This window comes from Synchiropus splendidus, chromosome 4 (assembly GCF_027744825.2).
Source record: "Synchiropus splendidus isolate RoL2022-P1 chromosome 4, RoL_Sspl_1.0, whole genome shotgun sequence".
Lineage (NCBI taxonomy): Eukaryota > Metazoa > Chordata > Actinopteri > Syngnathiformes > Callionymidae > Synchiropus > Synchiropus splendidus.
Genome location: NC_071337.1, coordinates 11,435,288 through 11,456,632, shown reverse-complemented (window position 1 = coordinate 11,456,632; position 21,345 = coordinate 11,435,288). Strand labels below are relative to the sequence as shown.

The 21,345-nt window shown below is 41.7% G+C and overlaps 1 protein-coding gene across 1 annotated transcript in view; it reads left to right on the top strand.

Annotated features, from left to right (window-relative positions):
- gabbr2 (gamma-aminobutyric acid (GABA) B receptor, 2) overlaps positions 1 to 21,345 on the top strand; it is a 171,517-nt gene that overhangs the window by 94,658 nt on the left and 55,514 nt on the right. The window contains exons 4-8 of the mRNA XM_053864134.1: positions 6,771 to 6,872; positions 12,203 to 12,268; positions 13,002 to 13,190; positions 13,307 to 13,549; positions 19,031 to 19,091. Coding sequence (XP_053720109.1) covers positions 6,771 to 6,872; positions 12,203 to 12,268; positions 13,002 to 13,190; positions 13,307 to 13,549; positions 19,031 to 19,091 — 661 coding nt within the window. The remainder of the gene's footprint in view (positions 1 to 6,770; positions 6,873 to 12,202; positions 12,269 to 13,001; positions 13,191 to 13,306; positions 13,550 to 19,030; positions 19,092 to 21,345) is intronic.

Genomic DNA, 21,345 nt, shown 5'->3' with positions numbered 1-21,345 from the left:
ACGGCCCGATTCAATCAACCTGCCACAAGATTGGCCTCTAATCCTGATTTACAAATATGCAACCATCACTTCCACAAGTCATTATTTGCACAATCCTCTGTCAAGTTCAGAGCGTGCAGGATTCCTAGGCATCGTAAAAAAATGTGTAATGTTTTATGAGACGTGAAGCAGTAAAAGCTGTTTGGGATCTCTTGAAAAAAGGTTTGGAATTATTGCTGGAAATAAAACATGATGCGTGGGTTCATGATCACTGTTTTTACCACCTTAACAAAGAGAGTGTTTTCAACATTCATTGATTCCACTTGAAAATCAACAAAACAAAAATAATTAGAATCAAAGCTTGTGCTTCACGTAGAAGGGAGGTTTACTCAGAGGTCGTCTATAACGTTACATTTCAGGTCACTTAGCAGATGCTGTTAGCCAAAACGACGCACAAAAGTGCACTAACCATCCTGCAGGTCTAAAGTGAGCACTGCAAGAATCAAGCTAAGTTACTATCCTCAATTTACCTCAGCAATAGAATGACGCAAGAAGCTCTCTTAGTTCACGACTCCTACTTTTCTGACTCACTTTTCCAGTTACTGCTGCCGCTTCTCCCAAGACAGCTAGCTCCTGCTACGGTTCTACGACTACTCACTTCTTATGCTAATACATCAATATCTCTACTGTACTTCGACTGCTATTACAACAAATACGACAACAGTACTAGTCCTTGAATGAATTCTACATTTTCCTCTCAGGATTATTTCATTGACGAAATATCCTGTTGTCAATTCTGAAAATTATATTGTCCGTCTGTCTGTCTATTGTGCCATGAGACAAGCTGGGTATGTGCCCCCTGATCTCTTGCCCAGTGACATGGTTTTTTACTCTTCTCTGCTCAGCCTCACCAACACACACATGCACACACAACCTGACTCAAACAGGAGTGTAACCTGTAAAACTTATCCAGCTCATCTTTAATTGTAGAAACCATGTAAAACACACGCACACTCACAGGCTTCCTACTTCATCTGAGGCGCAAGAGTGAGTGAACCAGTGTTTGCTGGTGAAGGTGTCGGCACACACAGGTACACAAAAATAAACACACATTGTAATCAACATAATTGCCAGACAAACAGAGCTCACCCAGGGACACACTGTCATCCATCGTGGTTGAGTTTTGTCATCTGACCGAGCAGGATTAGGAATTCGTCCTCTGCCCAGATCCCTCTGAGCTCAAGTGCTTAATTACTCTATGTCTCGCGACAAATGTAGCGGAAGAATTTTTTTTTTTTTTTTCGCGGCGTACACATCTGTCTTTTGACCGCCTGCTCGTAAATCTAAAAACTCTATTGTGAGCCATTGTCTGCTGCGCTGTAATACATAACAGGGGCAGAAGCTCTAAATTCATCTCAGGATGACTTATTCTTTTTGCTGTGGAAGAGGAGTCAGGCAAGACTTGAGAGGCCAGACGGAGGGAACCAAGATGCAGCACTCACTGGTGAATGGATAATCTCTTCAATCTTCAAGCAGAGGGCAGCAACAGGGAGTCTGTCCCAATAGGCAAAGAAAGAAGAGTGGGTAAAGGCGGGAAGCAAAGTTCAGGCCACGAGCAAAGGGGTCAACCGCACTAAAATATCCGTCCAACACTAGAGGTTTCCAAAAGACAAGGTAGATGACACGGTTCAGGCAACAGGGCAGGCAGGCAGTCGATGTCACAGGAAGGTTATTGGCAGAAAGTTGTGACTGGAAGAAGTCGGATAGAATTTTTGAACACAGAGTGAATGGAGAACAGGAAATGGCGAGTGGAAAGAAGCTAATGCTAGCTGCTCCATCATGTTAATGAAATTATTCAAAGCAATTTTTAGCAACCAACCAGTCACTTTCAAGGTGTCAAATAGCGGCTATCTTCAAGTCACCTTTGCCTCCACTCTAGATGCCAATGTCAGTGTTCATGTTGACTGGTAGGTAGGTGCGTCATTGGAGTACAGCTTTTTCCTTCCTGTGTGACAGTACACGGTGGGAAGTTCTGGTATGGCACTAGGGGAGGAGATGGCCGGACCACTCATCACTACTTCTATATGGATGTCACTTGGTATATAGGGCACACTACTGTGACTGCAAGGCTGAAGCGCTGAAAGCTGACTGGTCGCAATGTAACTCGTTGGGGTGGTTGCGATTACAGGTTCAAACATTACCAAACACATGTACCTACTGAGCAGACACAGAGTGTCACAGGGGAGGCGCTCGCTCTCCACACCTCCACTCCAGGGTTTGATGTCCTGTTATTGGCTGGAGCTGGGACAGGGATGAGGCGAGTCTGGGACAGAGCGTGACTTGGTTTATGACTTTGTCACAGCCAAACTGCACAGAAGCGCACATTCAGAGCTGGACACGCACCGGGCACCTCTTCACTTCTGGAGAGACGTCACTCACTCGGCAACCCCTCCCACATGCAGCGGCCACACACATAGAGGAGCAGCGCACCTGCAGCAGACACTCTACATTCACTCCTACAAAAGACTATTTTAAGGCTTGGAACGCATTATTGGTTTTTCCATTCATTGTAATGGGAAAAATCGATTCAGATTTCCCACAAATCGCTTCTAGAACGGCCTTCAGGAATGGATTGTGGTCGAGAACCGAGGTACCACTGTACTGTGGTCAGAATATGTAAATATAACTTTCTCTGACTGAATTATGAGCGTTTCCTTCCCTTGCTTCGTGCTCCAGCGAACTCACTGAACATCACAGTCACTGTTTGCCCTCATCAATAAATCTATCCGTCAACATTGTGAACTACAAGGAGCAAAGAACCGAGCCATGCGTAACGGCCACTAGAGGGCACTAGTATTGAGTTTCATGTCTAAAACGCTTTCGTGCGGTGACTGGTCCGTGCTTTGCACTGGGACTGCGGAAGGAAATGAAACGTTAATGATTCGAGGTTACGCCACTGCAGCCTATTTGCCTGGCAGCGTTTTACTGGTACCATCTTAATCATCAAAACCACTCACTTCTGCACCAGGGAGCTCGCAATTATCTGCCTGCTGTGATACACTAACGTATAAGTGTTGCATGTGGCATCACTGCACTGACTACTCATGTTGATATTTTTGGAATATGGCCAATAAGCAGGTGCCCCCGCCGAACACTGGTCTGGTGTGTAACCTATTACAGAGTGTAGAACAGACATCAGAAAAGGCAATGGTCTGGGTTGATAAATCGATTCCTTGAATCATAGGTTTGTTTTTGTTCTGCAGTGCACAAGGGTCAATTTGTCCTGGCCTCGTATGCAACAAGCTGTCGTGAGCTGTGGGCGTCTCTATGATTTGAGTCGCCTTTTCTTACTCACAGGTCATCCTTTAATCCCAAGTGCTTCACTGAGCATCGGCCACCTAAGACTGAGTCACTGGTTCACTGCTTTCCCTTCCTCTCAAGGTACACAACAAGCACAACAGTTGGCTGTAAATAAGAACTTGTTTGACAGGTGGTCGTGATGTAACTGCTTTTTTTTTTCTGTGTGTGTTTATTCATGTGCGTATGAGTATGATCACCAGTATTTGGGCCCAAGGATTGCACGGTCACCCCTGATAATGGAGGGTGCTTTTGTTATTCAGGAAAGCCGCTCACTTTCTCCCCACTACCAAGCTTCAATCCATCTGCCTGTACTGGCTAATACACTCAGAGCCGAACATGTCCGTCTATACCGCAGAGAAAAAGGGAATACAACCAACACAATCCTCTTTTGACACTAGCTGCCTTTTTGGAGGTGAATTGCTTCTGTGTAGTGGTGGTTGTGAATCCTAGAAGAGCACGATGGATTTTCTTACTTTCATCTATATCCTCCTAGACCTCTGTTTGTTACTTGTTATCCCCTTCACCTTTGTGCTGGATTCAACACTCTACCTGGAACGCTAAACAGCTACCATCTTTTTTTTTTCTCAGCTCAAGCCAGAGCCCAAAATGCATTGCAGCAGCCAAACCTTTTAGAATCAGGGCTTGCCACAAAAGAACAATGTGCCTTGTCCAGACCACCAAGTCAGTTGTTCCACAAGAGTGAAAGCAGGTTGTATTGATCCGCGCAGGCCTCTCTGTTGTTTCAGCTCAGTGAACAGAACATTGGAGGAAATGTTGAACAGCAGTGAGTGATGTACAGAGTGATTTAAAGCTCCCTTTGGGCAAGTGGGCGAGTGGCAGGTGATGATAGCTCGAGCTTTTGGACATGAGGGAAATAAGTTGAGGTTGCTAAGAATTAGACCTCCGTGTTACATAAATGTTACTTTTACAATTGAGTTAAGTGGGTAAATAGTAGTTATGTTTATTTTTTTAACTTTATTTTAACTTTCAGCAGTTGAACTATAAACAAATACAAAACTAGACATGTGATAGGAGGTATGGCTACAGTGGAGACTTTGTTGAAGTTAAATTGTGTCTGATACAAGGAATTATGGAAGGTTTTCTCTGCTTTGATCAACTGTCATTTCACTGTCATCCAAGAAAAGCAGCTAAGTTCCAGCCATCCACCGATCACAGGGGTGAATTCAATTTCCTTAACAGCCATATTCTCTCTGACTGTTGTGAGGAAATACAAAAGAAAGGAGACAAAGGAACTAAAATTGATGGAAAAAAATATAGAAACAAAAATATATTTAGAAATATTGTTAAATATCGAAATATTGTAAAAAAAAAAAAAAAAAAAAACACACATTTTGCATATATTTGCATAAAAGTAACTCATGAAAGAAGTATGCAAAAAGCATCCAAATAAGATGTGAAGGCACTTTAAAAATAAATTCAAAATATTAGACCGCACTTTGCCCAGGTCTGATATACATGCTAGATGCTTGGCCTTCGTGGCCAGACATCAGTTCTTGTGGTAAATTTCCTCCTCCCAGGTCCATTATTAGTCTTGTAGTTGTTGTGGTGAAGTCTTGTAAAGGTGTCTTGAATCTGCGGCGGTCGTCCTGCTAGCTGAATATCAATGGGGAACTAATTATGCCATTTGGGAATTTGGGTTGCAAACAGTGGATTTGCTCACTTCTCGGTGAGGAAGCAGCAAGCCGACTGGCTGATGGTAAGAGGACCGGACACACCGGGAATACAGGCCTGGCCTTTGTAGCCGAGAAGGCAAGTGCCAGAGGATAAGTTGTCATGAGGAAGGTAGATGACCAATCTTGGTTCTGCATTCTGGATGAGCTGCTGAGTGAAGGGAAGAGCTGGCAGACATGAGTATGGTCCAGAATATCTTAGGTTAAATATCCAGCAGCATCAACTGCGTGTCCAAGTTGTTTCAGCGATACCCACAGTCTGGGAAAGTTGCTCATAGAGAACGATGGCGTGTTCATTGCAGACAAGACAGTGTGGACACAGAGTGTGAGGACAGTCCGTCCTTTGAAGGAGTTGCAGTCCCAACTTGTCACGCTTGTGTTACAGATGTGATGGGCTTGTACTGTTAGAGGTTAACTGATTTTGTCACATCATCCTCCATGCCAATAAGTCAGTACAATCTAACTTAGTTCTGAAGTACTCATTACATGATTCTGCCTTAAATCAGACTGACAAGGAGTCACGTCGTTCTGTGCATTGACAAAGGAACATCCGGCTGAATCAGACTCATCCACTAGCCCCCGGCCCGATACTTAAAAAGGTTATTCATGTATATTTATGAAGAGATATCGGTCAAACACAGATTGCCCCAACTCAAGCTGATATATCTTGTCATGTCAACAAGTTCTACCATGCATGTTTGAGCTCACACACCATTGTGCCAAGTCATATTGTTCCGTGCTCACGAGGGGCTGGCGAACCCACTTGGCAGGAGTCGAGGAGTCATTTCGCCAGAAAGAAATCAGAGGGGGTCAACCGTGAACCTTTGAACCGTCCTGCAACTGATAATAATAATGGCTGCATTCCACTTCTTACCATCCTGGGCTAGAATCCGACTATTGTGTGTGAGGTCGACGGCATTCAAGTGGGTCTAATGGAATGGGGTCATGGGTAATGTTATTAGCTTTGCCGGTGGTTCTCCGACTATGACAAGTCCAATCTTCTGCTATGAAAATGTCTTGTAACGTTGTTGCTCAAAGGACGAATGGTGGAGAGGAGAGGAAGGGCAAGAACAAGCGAGACAGGGAGGGAGAGTGAGATTGACCACCTCAATCTCCGCCATCACAGTGGGGTGGGTACCTCCACCACTCTGATCCCATTTCCCATCTTCTCCCTCAATCGATACATCAAAGCAAAGATGCAGCTGCAGCACATGCATCAACCCATGTTTCTAAGGAGCCCAGTTAAGATCAAACTAACCATTCAATTGCATATCATTATGGCCATGAGAGTGATGCACTCAGCATTAGAGCTCCATATTGGCTCAGCACAGTCTATTCATGCATGTGTCCTTCCAGTCTTGTCTCCTGTAATTGAAAGTAAATGCAGCTTTCTACTATGAGTGTGCCACTTGGGAGCGTCGTGCTGGGATAAGAGGAATCCTTCGTGGTGCACTTAGTGTTGTTCTTAATACAACACTGGTGAATAAATGTTCCTCTAAAATTGGGAAATTATTGTTCTTTTTATTCATGATGTATGTATCATCCATGAATATTTGCAGTGTTTTTAAGCACCATACAGTGGATTAGATGAAGCCAGCGTCTACCTTCATCTTTATCAGGGAGTGGCAGTTTCATCATTTCAAGTGTGTGACAGCAATTTATTTGAAATGAACACTGGATGTTTTTGGTTTGGCATGCTTCATATGCTAAACAAGATTCTTTTTTCTGTTGCATTTGAAGGTGCGGAACGACCTAACCAGTGAGCTGGAGAAGGCAGATATTCAGATCGCTGATACGGAGAGTTTCTCCAATGACCCTTGTGTTAATGTGAAGAAACTAAAGGTGAGTGGGCTTATATTCATAATCCGCCAATTCCACTGGGTTTGAGCTGAAGTTATTTACTGGGGATTTTTTTATCTTAAAAAAAAATCCATGCTCCAGCCGCGCATGATAAGTAGGACTCTGTAATGAACGATATTGCGAAACCTTGTTGACTCTAAGGGAACACTATATTGACAGTATAAACTCTTGTTCTAGGTCTTGTTGAGCTGCATCATGTGATGCTTTAAATGCCATATCCCATTCTTAGTGTGCCACTTGTTCTTATTTAATGTTTGGCGTGTAATCACTTTATCATTCTGACAAGTCCATTAAAGTAGTTAATCATGAAAGGGAAATGTAGGTCTCCAGGGCTCAGTGGCACACATTAGAAGTGGAGCTGTACCGAATAGTTTACAGTAAGGACTCAGAAGAATTTTGTCTAGGCTCTACTGGAAAAAGTAGTCCATAACGGCTTCAAAACGGATCCAAATTTGAATCAAAATGTTAGGTTTTTTTAAATATATTTACCTGAACACATGAACAAACATGTCCCACAAACTCCATCAGGAACTCCAAACACATAAACACAAACCCACAAAAAAATCTCCTGTTGTACCTCACACAGGTGGAGATAAACTGAAGCTGAAAAGCTATTTGCTTATGCGACAACAACAAAACTTTTTTGTTCATGCAAAAAAACAGGTTCAAAGGTCAGAATTGAGAGTACGCACGCTGCAATGAATATTCATTTCGGGAGTTTACACATCATTTTGTGTGTGGGGGGGGGGCTGCTATCATGGGCTTCGAAATAGTGCCATTATTTAGAATGTTCTAAAGGTATACACCGATTTTTACTCGATATACTCTGCTTTACTCCCGAGCCACATGCTCTTTGCCCAGTTACATGCGGCTCTTCACCACATGAGCAACGAAAATTAGTCGGAGAAGTAAGAGCGTTTCCAGTAAAGTTTCAAGATATTTGTCGAAGACTTTGAATCACATTTCGCCTCACCGCATGAGCGCCAAGCCCCCTCATTCAATAGAAAGTCGCAGTCCTCAGACTTGGATCGTCATCAGAGCCAGGATTTAACATGACTTTGTCCTGCGTGTCATTTTGTCATGACCTAAACTAAATGTATGTCTTGTGTTTCACGTATTATTCATTGTTGATCACCGTGAAGTCTGTTGAATTCAGTGGAGCGAAGAGTTGAGATGAGATGCTCCAGTCTACAGCGTCGCTCACATACACAGACCAGGGTCATGTTATTGGTGGCATGAGCAACGTAAAAATCTATATAAATGAAATAAATGTTGTGCACATTTCTATCTGAGCATCGTGGTAAAATGTATTATTTTTTTAAAAAAATGGTTGGCCACCCCTGCACTAGTATTTTTTTCAAAATAAATCAAGATCGAAATGCTATTAATAGAGCGGACGAGTAGTTTGTTCTATATTCTATTTAGTCTCATTCTTTGTCTTGCTCTTCATTGGTCTGACTCGGTCACAGGGTTTCATAGTTTCAGTGTGCTTGCGACTACAACACTACTTCTGAGAATCCATGTCTTCAAAAGCTGTTCATTTTTAAATGAATCGTTCATCGTTTCTGATTCATTCTTAACAAAATCAAAAGCTATCCAAATGTTACCAACGTTAAACATTACTGAATGAGGCAGCCATGAAGCATGCGCATGCTAAGCTTCACGTGAAATGTACTGCAGAAAAAAAATGAAGAGCAGAGCAGAAAACTAAGCTCTTTGGAGAATGTATGTTTAATGTTGATGGCTCGCAGTTTAAGCTGACGCCATGCTTCCATGATCAGCTTTGAATATGCAAATTGCTCTTCTAAAAAGCCGTACAACACGTACGGTCGGGCTGGGCGGGAACCCTCATGCAGCTTTAACCTACAGCTGTGCTTTCCAACGCTTGTGTAATCCAGTGATCCAAACAGCCTGACATAGATGGTGAATTCTTTCGTCTGCGTGTGCATGCTTGTGCGGGAGGTGGAAATCAGGGGCGCAGCGTCACGGTGTGATCCTCAAATAGATCCCCCGCTTCTGTTATATTCTGAAACGACAGGCAGGCAGGCACGAAGTTGCCTTTGCAGAGAAGCTTCCTCGAGTATTTCTGAGCAAGTTATTACCAAGCAGTTGAGTAAATTGTTGTGTGTTCAGTGTGTGTTTGTTGGTGGGTGTTATATGGGGTTATTTGTAATTCATCGTTCCGCCGTCGGCTTTAAGGTATTCTGTCACAAGTTATACAGCACGCCTATTTTATTAACCCCATTCATCAATCTGAGTGAGCCTATAATCTATTCAGAACAACTCCTCCAAGTCTTTTGGGTACTTCAGTGGGTAGCGCCTCCAGGAATTGGACTTTAGATGACAGTGACTGGTTGTCCCTTCTGATCTGTGAACACACAGCATATGGCTGATAGCCTGGGGAAGGAGCGCCTCATGTATTCGTAATGTTTGTCAGCATCCAGAATAAAAGATAGACAAAGCCTTCTGGTTTTATGAGATTCCCTGCGTTTTATACATAGATTCTGCAGGAAAGAAATGCCCCATGCTTCTGCCGCCGGAGGCCTGTATAGCATATTTGACACCATTCTCCACAGTGACCTTGAATTCTAAATGGTGGAGATTATTTGCAACATTTATTGATTCACTATCCTCCACTTACAGTTTTCCATTAACAGTCTCATAAGGTGTCAAAACCCATCCCAGCTACAAAGGGTATGAGACACCTTGGGCGTAATGTAACGCACCGGTGCATCACATGGAGACAACCATGAGGCAACCACCTCACACACACCGGCAGAAATGTTCAATAAACTTCAGAGCATACGAAGTAAGTCCCACCTCCATAACACTGACTAAAAGTAACACATATTAGAGGAACTGCAAGTGTTCAGGAGCAACTCAAAAGATGCCGTTGTCCTGGAGGTCACTGCAACGCAGAGAGAGGTGCCACTTGTTCAATTTGACTGCAGACGATTTGAGAGCAGATAAAATGTTTTCTCTTAGAGTCTTGGAAAGAGCATTGAATTTTGGGATTACAGATCCGCACAAATGGTTTCCATAGCAGTCGCACAGTTATGGGGCCATGAGGAACTGTGCTTCTGTTCCAGCATAATCCTCAATTGTCCTATCTAATACTTGATTGATAAAAGTGTGTGCCGCTGCTACCTGAACTTACGAATGATTCGTTGCAAACTTTGCTATCATTAAATCTTTAACCAGTACGACTCTACAAGCTGCAGCAAGTATAAACTCATTCATAAGTAAGAAGCCTGCTGTGTCACTAGTCTTTTAGATCAAGTTGCTTTTAAGTAGGCAGGCTGTTTGTCCTGCACCAGGTCTTTGTATTAATGTAGGATTTGCGTGCCTTGGTGTTTTGCCCCACAGTCTTGGACCTACAAACAAACCGTTCATTGACATTGACCAAAACGTTTTCATCAATTTGCTGTGCTTTGTGTGATTAAACTCAACAAGTGTTTTTTTTTTTTTTGTTTGTTTTTTTTTCATCAGACCAGTCTATGTACATACTGTACATATGAAGATTAATGGTGAATGCACGAATAAGGGAGCTGCTTGTCTCTGCATCAGCTTATTAGTTTATACACCTAATAACTAGTATACAAACTATAAGTTTGTTGGAGTGTTTAAGTGATCGTGGGTATAGACAGGTGGGCTGTCCAGAGGGGTCACTGTGTTGCTGTTTGAACCAAACATGGACTGCAGTGATACTCAAACATCTCTCATCGCAATGACGTCACAATAATTGATGCTATTTAAATGTAAATTAGATAAGAAAAAAGCTGTTCGAACATGACTTAACAACAGAACTGAGTAACATTATAAAGCAAAACCAGATGATTGCTTTTTGCCCAGGAATAGCCGCACAGCTTTTGGTTTACGACCCAACCACTATTGACCTTTATCAAATGACATTGTTTAGTAGCTTTAAAGGAAGGTGTTTTGGGAGGAATTTGCATTTCTTAAGTGTATTAGCTTTTGCATGCTGTGTATCGAGCCAAAAACGCCAGCGTTTCCCATGGCACTGTCTTGTCAAGAACAACCGGGATCGGTTCCAACCAACCGGTTGTAAATCGAATGCCATTCAAAATGGCCGACAAGACGGTTATAGGTGCTACTGTAGTGGTAGATGGCTGTGTGAGAGTGAGATGCAGGGATGCTGTGCTGCTGTAACTGTCGTACGTGACGATGACTGGCTGCCATAATTGTCGTACGTGTTGCTGTTCTGTGGTGGCAGACATTGAATATTGCTGGCTGTGGTCATAAGTACGGGTGGACGTAAGTCGAGCAGGCCGTAAGTAGGATGTTACTTGTAGTCTCTTCACAACAATGCCGTCATCATCTTAGCGTTGTTGTTAGCTGACATGAACCAGCAAATATCTTGGAGCGCTCAGTCATGGTCCTCCCTTGCCACTCACCGTCTCACACACACACAATTTATCTCCAAATGAATACTGACAGAAGACTTTTGGACGTTAGAAACACCCCCTCCAGTCGTCACACTCACAAGACACCACGGTCACTGCCGACCTGTGAACCGTTACCATTCTGAGTAAGGGACTTTCCATGGGAAACCCTGACCTCCTTTGTGTAGATGAGGCAAGTCACTATGCCACTAGTGTTGCCACACCTCTGTCATATTGCTCAGTTCCAGTCATTTTTTAGGCTCTGTTGGTGCGAAGCGTGTGTCACAAAAGTTGCGTCTGTAATCCTGACGATTCTTTGGGTTTCTGTTCAGTTTTGTGTGCATGCTCACCAGCATCTCTCACATATAATGGACAGCCACACACTTCATTGTTGGGGTTCTGTAAATTATTTGTCATGTTGCTGAGGGGCCCTCTGCTCTGAATCCTCTGGTAAATGCGTGCCGACCACCCTGCCCGGCAAATAGGCTACTGCTCCTGTGACACAAATGCCATCCTTGTAATGGATCGACACTTTGGACGTGATATTGCCGTGGCATCGGTTCGCCTCATACATTTATTGCCGCTGATGGGCTCGACCTAATAATGAAAATACAGCTCGTGCAACATGACAGATGCTGTCAGTTTGTTAAAGTGTAATGTGCTAGAAGCGTCATAAACCTGGATATCGATCGTGAAGCAAATAGACATTTTCCCTGATGGCTCTACTGACTTCAGTGCTGATTCAGGGTGAAGAAGGACTTGATAGAAATGTCATGGGATTCTATTACTGAGGAGCAAACTGAGATCTGAAACATGCCACGCTCACACAGCTTCTTCCAAAGCCTTCATATTGAATCTTTAAATAAATTAAGGTTGTGTACCAACATTTATGATGTTGTCTTTTTACAGGACAATGATGTGCGAATCATCATCGGGCAATTTGATGAGAACCTGGCAGCCAAAGTCTTCTGTTGTGTAAGTAAATTACACTCCTGCTTAGCAATTTTTTGTGTCTTATTTGTTTGTGACTTGGACCCTTAAAATGGTAGCGATTCATAGTACTGCCAAGATGATGATTATTTAGTGAGTTGGTCAACCACATCTCTGCCAGTTCATCTCAGTTTTTACTTTCAAATATTTACTGTGCAGACCTTTCCTGCTGTAAAACAATAATTGATATTCCACTTATCATAAAAGTTTGTACATGAGAGAGACTTGAAAATAATTTGATCATCACTCTGATATAGCATGAATGCTTGAAATTCCATGACTGCCACAGTTAGGTAGAAATATGGACATAAATATACAAATTTTTATGTCTATATGGAGTTAAATATGCACAAAAGTGTGAATATAAATAAGGGCAAAGAAAACATTTCACTTCAAAATGTTAACTTTTCAAATCAATTCACTTCTGTACTGACAAATAAAAAACATTATTTGTTTATTTATTTATTTATTTTTACTGTAATAGCAATATGACAGGAGATGAGATTGACAGGAGTGACTGAGTGAGCGCAGAGTTGAGAACACATGAGGTTTGGCACCAACCTTGCTGCATTGCTTAGCTCAGGTGACCTGATAATGGTGTTGCCTTAAGCGACTTGGGTAAGACACTTTCATTTTTCTTGCCAGCACAAGTCAAGCAACTTGATTTCTCTCCTCATCGATCTGCTCACTCATGGATAATCCCTGTGTTCTCTGACAGGCGTATAACCTGAACATGTTTGGCAGTAAATATCAGTGGATCATACCCGGCTGGTACCAGGGCAACTGGTGGGAACAGGCCAACTCCACCAACTGCACCACCAAGAAGCTTCTCACAGCCATGGAGGGATACATCAGCGTGGACTTTGAGCCGCTCAGCGCTCGACAGATCAAGGGCATTTCAGGCCGGGTGAGGCATCTTATTAGACTGTATATTTTATTAAAATCCTCCGAGCTGGTCTACTGTAATTGTGAAGACTCATGGGCATAGGTGACTTCAAACCCTCTGTCGCATCCCGTTCCCAGACCCCGAGGGAGTACGAGAGGGAGTACAGCAGAGAGCTTCAGCAGAAAGGTGTCGAGCCGAGCAAGTTTCACGGCTTTGCCTACGATGGGATCTGGGTCATCGCTAAAACACTGACCCGGGTAATGGATCTATTACGGATCAAGCAACGGCAAAACACCTACCACAACTTCACAGTGGACGACCGAGAAGTGGGAAAAATGGTCCTGGACGTGATGAATGAGACCAACTTCAACGGCGTAACGGTAAGATCAGCAATACTTAAAGCAATGCCAAGGTGGGGATTTCTGATCTGTTCGTGTTCATTCATTTCTTCAGTCATCCTCAAAGACTGAGAAAACCAGTCAAAAGTCAGTGTTGAATAGAAAGGTCTTGCTGGATGATCTGAAGCCCTTTCAACTGGTGGTCATAATGTTAAGGCCGATGAGTGTGTGTTTGTGTTCCCATTGCACCAGATAAACTTTAAAGGCACTTTACTACCAACTCACTTAGTAGCACTACATGCATAAGAAGGTCTGCCTTTGTAATTGGGATGCAAATATTTAGCTTTCAAGACCAGCAGCTTGATCTTTAAAGGGCACCACACACACACACACACCAACAGTTGGAAAGGGAGTGTGTTGCCCTGCTTACCGCAGCTGGAGTTTACACGCCCCAAAGTAAATGGAGACTGTAAGATAGAGTGGCTAATGCAGCTCAAGTCAAAAGACCAAGAGAGAGTCAGGAGTGTAAGCAGATGGACCTTGGTGGAATTGAGCAGAGGCCACAGGGCAGTGTGCGGGTTGCAGAGAAGAAAGCTCCTTTGGGTTATTATTCTTCATTTTTGTTCTTTCACCTCAGCGTGTAAAGCCAGCCTGGTCAGAGGCAGCAGACAGCAGAGATTTCTCTCAGACGCATTGCAGAATCTTCAACAACTGATCTGTGTGTCGACTTTTCTGTGTAAAACGCAAACATTTTCTAGTTGCCATGATGAGTGAACTGAAAGCAAACGTGTTAAATATAATTTCTGTGTTGAATTTGTTAGAATCCCTGGAATTCTATTCACAGAAACAAATGGCATGTTATTCCAAGTAAGGAGCACGGTTTTATCTCAGTCAATCTTCAAGATATAGAGTATTTCTTCGCCTAAATACAGTCACGGGTCATCGAGAGGATGCCGAAATCTTTTTGTTGTGTTGTATGGCAACAAGCTCAGTCATTTTGTTGGAGACTTGAAGCAGAAACATTGCCCCTATTATGTTGTAGTGATATAATTTGAGGTGACTATTTTCATTGCGTAGTGTTTTACAAAAGTGATCAAAAGTTTTTCTGGGTTTATTTGTGCTCTAGAGTTGACACCCTTCCAAAACTCCCAAATAAAAAACCCTCCCACATTAAGTAAGTTCAACTGTAGTTTGCTATTTTGTTTGGTTTGAATTTTTTCACTCTTTAATGTTCTTGTAGTGGATTAAATTAAATTGCCTTTATTTTTCTGGCAACGGGAAAAGGCATCAACACAATGAACACAGTAGGACATCAGAACAAAAAATACAATCCTACTACTACTACTACTACGACTACTATAATATAGTATATAATAATAATAATAATAATAATAATAATAATAATAATAATAATAATAATAATAATAATAATAATAATAATAATAATAATATGCCTCTTTTTTAGTTTTGACTGTAATATACAGTATATCATAAGTTATGAGCACCATGTGACCCAAACAACCAGGCGCTGTCTCTGCAGGAACAAATTTGGTCCTGTGTGTGGGTCAAGTACCAGACCAGCTGGATTCAAGGCTTTAAGTCTTTGCTTTCTTTTTCTTCTTTGGGCAGCCATTACCGCGCCACCGTAGATAGCCTTCTAACAAACTGTATAGCTGCGTGGTGTGTGAGCCGCTCTGCTGCGAGAAGTTAGACGGGCTGCAGAGAGAATCTCAAGCTGCCCACTTCCCTCTCTGGAGGAAATGGCTTGCCTCACGCTACCTCAGCAGAGGCATCAACTTCATAAAAGACTCCACCACCTCAGACACCAACACTCTCAACTTTTGCCTTCTGGCAGGCGACAACATGCTCCTCCGGACTCGTGAGCAGCTTCCTCCATGGGATCTTGGGAGAAATAGGAAAGACCATACTTTATTTTCCCCAAGTGCTGCTGGACAGATGCACTAATATAAATGAATTGTTAACTCCATATTTAATCTTCACAGTTAGCCTTCAGAAGTTTTGCTTCGTCAGTGTTTTAGACGCAGGCTTTAAATGTAGCGCTGCTATAGCCTACTCTATTTTTATGGTTATAATATAATAAGAAATTACAAGGCCACAATAAAATCTCACAACACCTTTTGTTTTCATAGGCATCAGTAACAAAGGATGCTTGAGAGGCGCTCTTTTAATATATGTTTTTACCTACCTGCTCTAAGTAGACTAACTTGGTTCCTCAGTATAACATATGATGCAGCTTCCATCTCAGTGATGGACATCCTGCATCACCTGGGTCTGCAGCCACCGGGTCAAGCATTATTCAAACACAAGCTTCCCTTTCTTTTTCTGCCTCACCATACTGCAAGTCACAAATCTCGGAGGTTCTTGTTGTGTACACACACAGCACATCCCATCGGGCCAACCCAGCTCACTCGGTGCTGGTATCAGTCCTGCTGCTGGATCAGTGTCAGAGGCTGTGGCAGCAGCAGGAGAGTGATCATCGAGGGCTTCACACTATCGATCCAGTGGCTGTCAAGGCCGCAGAGAAGAAGCTTGACATTAACTGGCAGAACTGAAGCATTGGAGCATAACAAGTTGCAGATAGCGGCTCCAAAACCGCAGGACGCGGTGCAGACGGGGAGAGAGGAAACATAGGCGATTGTTGGGAGTGGCAAAGACGCATGTTTTTAATCTGCGGCCGGAGCTGGGGGTGTTTAACATGAGAGAGGGAGAGAGACGATGTGAGTCATCTCACGCGGCGGGTCCACATCTGCTGCTGCTGCAGAATCATTCTCATCAGATACGTTCCCACCTGAAAACCCAGAGGAAGTCACACATGAGGCTCAGCGGTTTACTCAAACGCTGGTGTCACTCAAGTGCTTTCACCTTGCTTGACAACATGATAGGTGGTCACCATTTCACTTCAGAGCCACAATTTGGTGGCACTGATCTCTACCAGAGGCTCTGCTGCGAAGGGACTTTAAATAAGAGCAGCGAGGTCAGCGCATGCTGCTCATTATTCTGTGTATAGTCAACCATGTAGAAAAGAAAAAAAACAAACTTTTCTTAACAGTTAAGTCTTGGATGATTAAAAAAAATTAAGATTTACCTTCTGCTCAAGGTTCAATCCAATGAGATGCGACGCATTTCTTCATTCATGTATTCATTTTTATTTATATTTTTTTCCAGACAAAACCTGTGTTTGTGTAAACACTGATTTTGTGTGGAACTTGGAGCTATGCCTGGTTCGTTTTGCAAGAAGGTCTCTGCAGTGACATTACTGGAGAGGCAGCACGCCGCGAGCTACGTAAGCCATGTAAAATAGAATATTTTGTTTTTTGTCTGAACCATAGTAGTCAGTGTGAAAACAGTGTTTTTTTATTACACTAAAATAAAACAAAAACATAATAATGATTATAATAATAATAATAACAATGAGTGCTTTCAACAGGTTACAATTTTTTATCTTATTGAATCGCACTAAAGCTGAGTTAAGTCGTGATTAATGGGAATTTAATGTTACATTTTGTATCTGTTCTAAATGTAACTCACAGGAGGCTTTTACCAACACAAGAGTGGCCCTTTAATGCTTAATTCTAACATGTTTACTACAACAATACCATCAACAACATTATTTACAGAACAGTTAGTTACTTGACTTAAACACTTCAATCTATTGACAGCCCTAATAATAATGATAATAATAATATTTTTTGTGTGACGTCATCACTCAGTGGAGCCAAAATGCACGGACCCCGAGGCTCTCTGTGACCTACACCGAGACTGACACTGGACAAAGTGCTTAGTATCCACAAGTCAAACAACTTTGTCCTTTAGCTCTACTCCTCGATTGGTGGGAAAACATTGCTTTGCTTGTCTGAAAAGGACTTTGGTCTGCTTTGTCACCTACATTTTCCAAAGCACCAGAGCTTCAACCTATAACCTCTGAAGTGCGTTCATGTTCAGGCAAACATAAAAGAAAAGTGCCACACAAAGACTGTAATTGAAACAGAGGGGTGGGATCCCACTTTGCTACTTCAAAGCTTCCTGTGATTTTCCAGCAAAATTGGTTCAAGGACTTTTTCTCTATTGCCCGGATGCGACTGTATTTTTTTCCCCCCCATTTTGAAGAAATCCAAATGCCCTGAGCACTCGCTGGTCGCTTCTTCAATCTATTGAGTGATCTTTCCCTCTCTCTTTCTCTGTCATGCTGGTGCTCACCTGTTAGTTATCCAGCCAGTCACAAGCAAACTCAGTTAAATGTGTAATGAAGAGCTCTCCAAGCAGATGGTGGACTCATTTAATTGAGGCATCTTGTTCGATGAAGAGGAAGCAATAACGGACATCCAAGAATAGAGAACATTTGAAAGACACCAAAGAGAGTTTGATCTGCCTCTCCCTCCTATTGTCAACACTTTCTTTGTTTACCCAAAACTTTCTGACTTTGAATGGCTTGTCCATATGGAGCTGTCCATCCCAGCTGTCAATAAAAAATATCTATCTATCTATCTATCTATCTATCTATCTATCTATCTATCTATCTATCTATCTATCTGTCTGTCTGTCTGTCTGTCTGTCTGTCTGTCTGTCTGTCTGTCTGTCTGTCTGTCTGTCTGTCTATCTGTCTGTCTGTCTGTCTGTCTGTCTGTCTATCTGTCTGTCTGTCTGTCTGTCTGTCTGTCTATCTATCTATCTATCTATCTATCTATCTATCTATCTCTATCTATCTATCTATCTATCTGTCTGTCTGTCTGTCTATCTATCTATCTATCTATCTATCTATCTATCTATCTATCTATCTATCTATGTGTCTGTCTATCCATCTATTTATCTATCTATCTATCTATGTATCTATCTATCTATCTATCTATCCACCCATCCATCCATGAAATGAGCCTTGAATCATATTTCAAATCCATTCACTGATGCAGTGTGGCGGATGGGGTTGGAAGAATCGCCATCCAAGAGAGGCTGTGTGGAGGCCAGCTGAGGTGTCTTGGGTGTCTTGTCAGGACGCCTCTTGGAAGCCTCCCTAGTAAGGCATTCCGGACATGTCCAGCTGGACCGATGCCCTCAGGCAAACCAAGACTCGCTGGAGAGATCACGTCTCCTGGTTGAGCCTGGAATGCATCTGTATTCCCCGAGAACAACTGAAGGCAGTTTCTCAGGAGGTTATTTCCTGACTTTACTTACCCCTGCTGCTTCATGTAAAGAGCAGATTTAGATGGTTTGTGCTTCCCAACTGAACCAAATACTGAAGGATTTTGTAAGCCACAGTCCACCTGTAAAGTTCTGTCTGAGGAAAAACTTCAAAACGCTGTGTAGTTTATATTGTGTTTTTCACTCACTGCACTTCCATTTATATGTTGGGGTCAATAGAACGACTCATTTAAGAGTCCTGTGTGAGTTCTTGACAGAGAAAGTGCCATAAATGGATCCAGCATTGTTTTTTATCCATAAGCAGCTGTCTGAGACGTCGGACCTTTTATGATTTGTTTAGTAACTCACTGTTATTTCTTTTCTCAGGGCCAAGTCATGTTTCGGAATGGTGAGAGGATGGGAACGATCAAATTCAACCAATTTCAAGGTTTGTCCTTCTTCTACCAGCAACTTCTCTTAAGCTTCCTGCTGCGTCCGACTTCATTCACATGCAGAATTCATTATTCTTGGTAAATTGACAAACCCTGTTGCTCATTTAATCAGTCTGCACCCGACCAAACCAGTGTGCAGATTTGCTCAATAACCCGTCGGTTGTTTGGAAAATTTGGCGGGATTATTGCAAAACTGGAAACCCAGGCCAAAAGGGTTTAACAGCAGATGACGTCGATGCCATGAAACAAGAGGCTGACAGTGACAGAAGCTTACTGTTGTGCTCCGCAGAGCTGTTTTTAAACTCTTACTCATGACAGGCTTCAAAAGGAAGTTTATCAAGAATTTGGAAATTGGGTCGATCGGTCACTCTTGAACTTTGTGAAGGAAGTGTTTGTCACACTGAGAATCACATTGATCAATATTCTTTTTTTTCTTTTTGCAGACCATTGCATTATTTTTAAGAACAGAAATTGAAACAGATCCTTTAATTATAGTGAATACTGACATTGCACTGAGAGTCCCAAATAATTCAACAAGAACGTCATTTTGGTCTATGCATCAAGTAAACAGACATTAATTCATTCAGAGCGTGATGTACACAAAACTGTATACGTTCACAGTAACGTGCACTGAAAACTCAGGCGGTCAATCGATAAAAAAATCACTCTGAATTAATCGCACTAAACTTAACTCACGATTTATGGCAAATAAGTCACACATTTTTGTTCTAAATGTAACTTAAAGGAAAAAGTAGTGGCCAATAATGTTTTCTTCATGCAAACATTTTTTTTTACTACAACAACTCAGCACAACAGATATTGTGTTAGCTTCCTTTCAGTTGCATAGAGAACAGATACAAAAATGTGCGAGTAACTTGTCGCAAGTTAGATACTCAGCTCTACTCTAATACTATGGAAGCCCATTTCCACCAGGTAAAAAAAAAAAAAACTCGTAGAAAACCAAGCAAAAAATTCTTTTTTTTGTTTGGTGATTATTTATTTATTTATTTTTTGGGCTTGGTGATTTTTTTTTTTTTTTGATGTTTCATTCCCCTGGACATGTTGACATGAAGCATTTTTATTCACCTTTGGTATCCATTTCAATTTAAGTGGTCTGTATCACCGTAACTGTTGTTGTGCTCTGTGCATTTGCGATGCGTTCATGGAAATGTGCATTTCTTCTCGTTGATAGTCTTGTTCTTGTTTTCTGGTTGCAATTCACTGGATTTCAGGTGAAATTGACATACATATTTTATATTTCGTTAATCAGACAAATGTTTGGAGTAATTTGACATTAATATCAATATACAAGTGACAGTAATGAATGTTTTACTAATAGGGAGTACGTTTTTCCCCACAGTACCTAAACGCAATCTTTTTTTTTTTTTTTTTTTTTTTTTTTTTTTTTTAATCACCACTTGAAGTACATTCTTGCAATGTGGGAGAAAATAAAATCACCAAGCAAAAAAATAAATAAATAAAAAATAAAAATCATCAGGAAAAAAAATATCACCAGGAAAAAACAAATCACCAAGCCAAAAAAATAATAATTACCAAGCAAAAAAATAAATAAATAAATAAAATAATAATAATAAATAAAAATCACCAAGCAAAAAAATAAATAAATAAATAAATAAATAAATAAAAATCACCAAGCAAAAAAAAAAAAGAACAAATTTTTTGCTTGGTTTTCTCCAAGTTTTTTTTTTTTTTTACCTGGCGGAAATGGGCTTCCATATAATGCTATGAATAAAGGCCATTTAAATTTAAATCATGACAGTTTACTGTTATGTCATTCAGAATTACAACTGTAATGAAATTGCATGATCAAAGATGTTGACGTCGCTTGTTGTGTGAATCGCTTATAATGAGAACAGTTAAAAGGCACCAGGGACTCTCCTGTCGAACGTTTTGTCATCCAACTGACATCTTTCAAAATCCTGTTATTTATGGACAGGATTCGCCAGGATGAAGTCACGTGTTTGTCAGCTGCACAAACTAGTCAATATAAAAATAGTTGGACTGCTGCTGCTGCTTTATCAGATGAATGTCCTCTGCAGCTATAAGACTCACGTGGACAAAGAACATTTGTTCTGTGTAGTGTTATATTGAGTTTATTGCTGACCCCACGTAGCAGAAGAACCCTCAGATTGCATCTATGTGCGGGGAATTCCCAGCTCCAAGGCTCCCAGATGTCATGCTGCACGCAGCCGCTCAGCACTCTCTGCTTATCTCCCTCGCTGCAGAGCG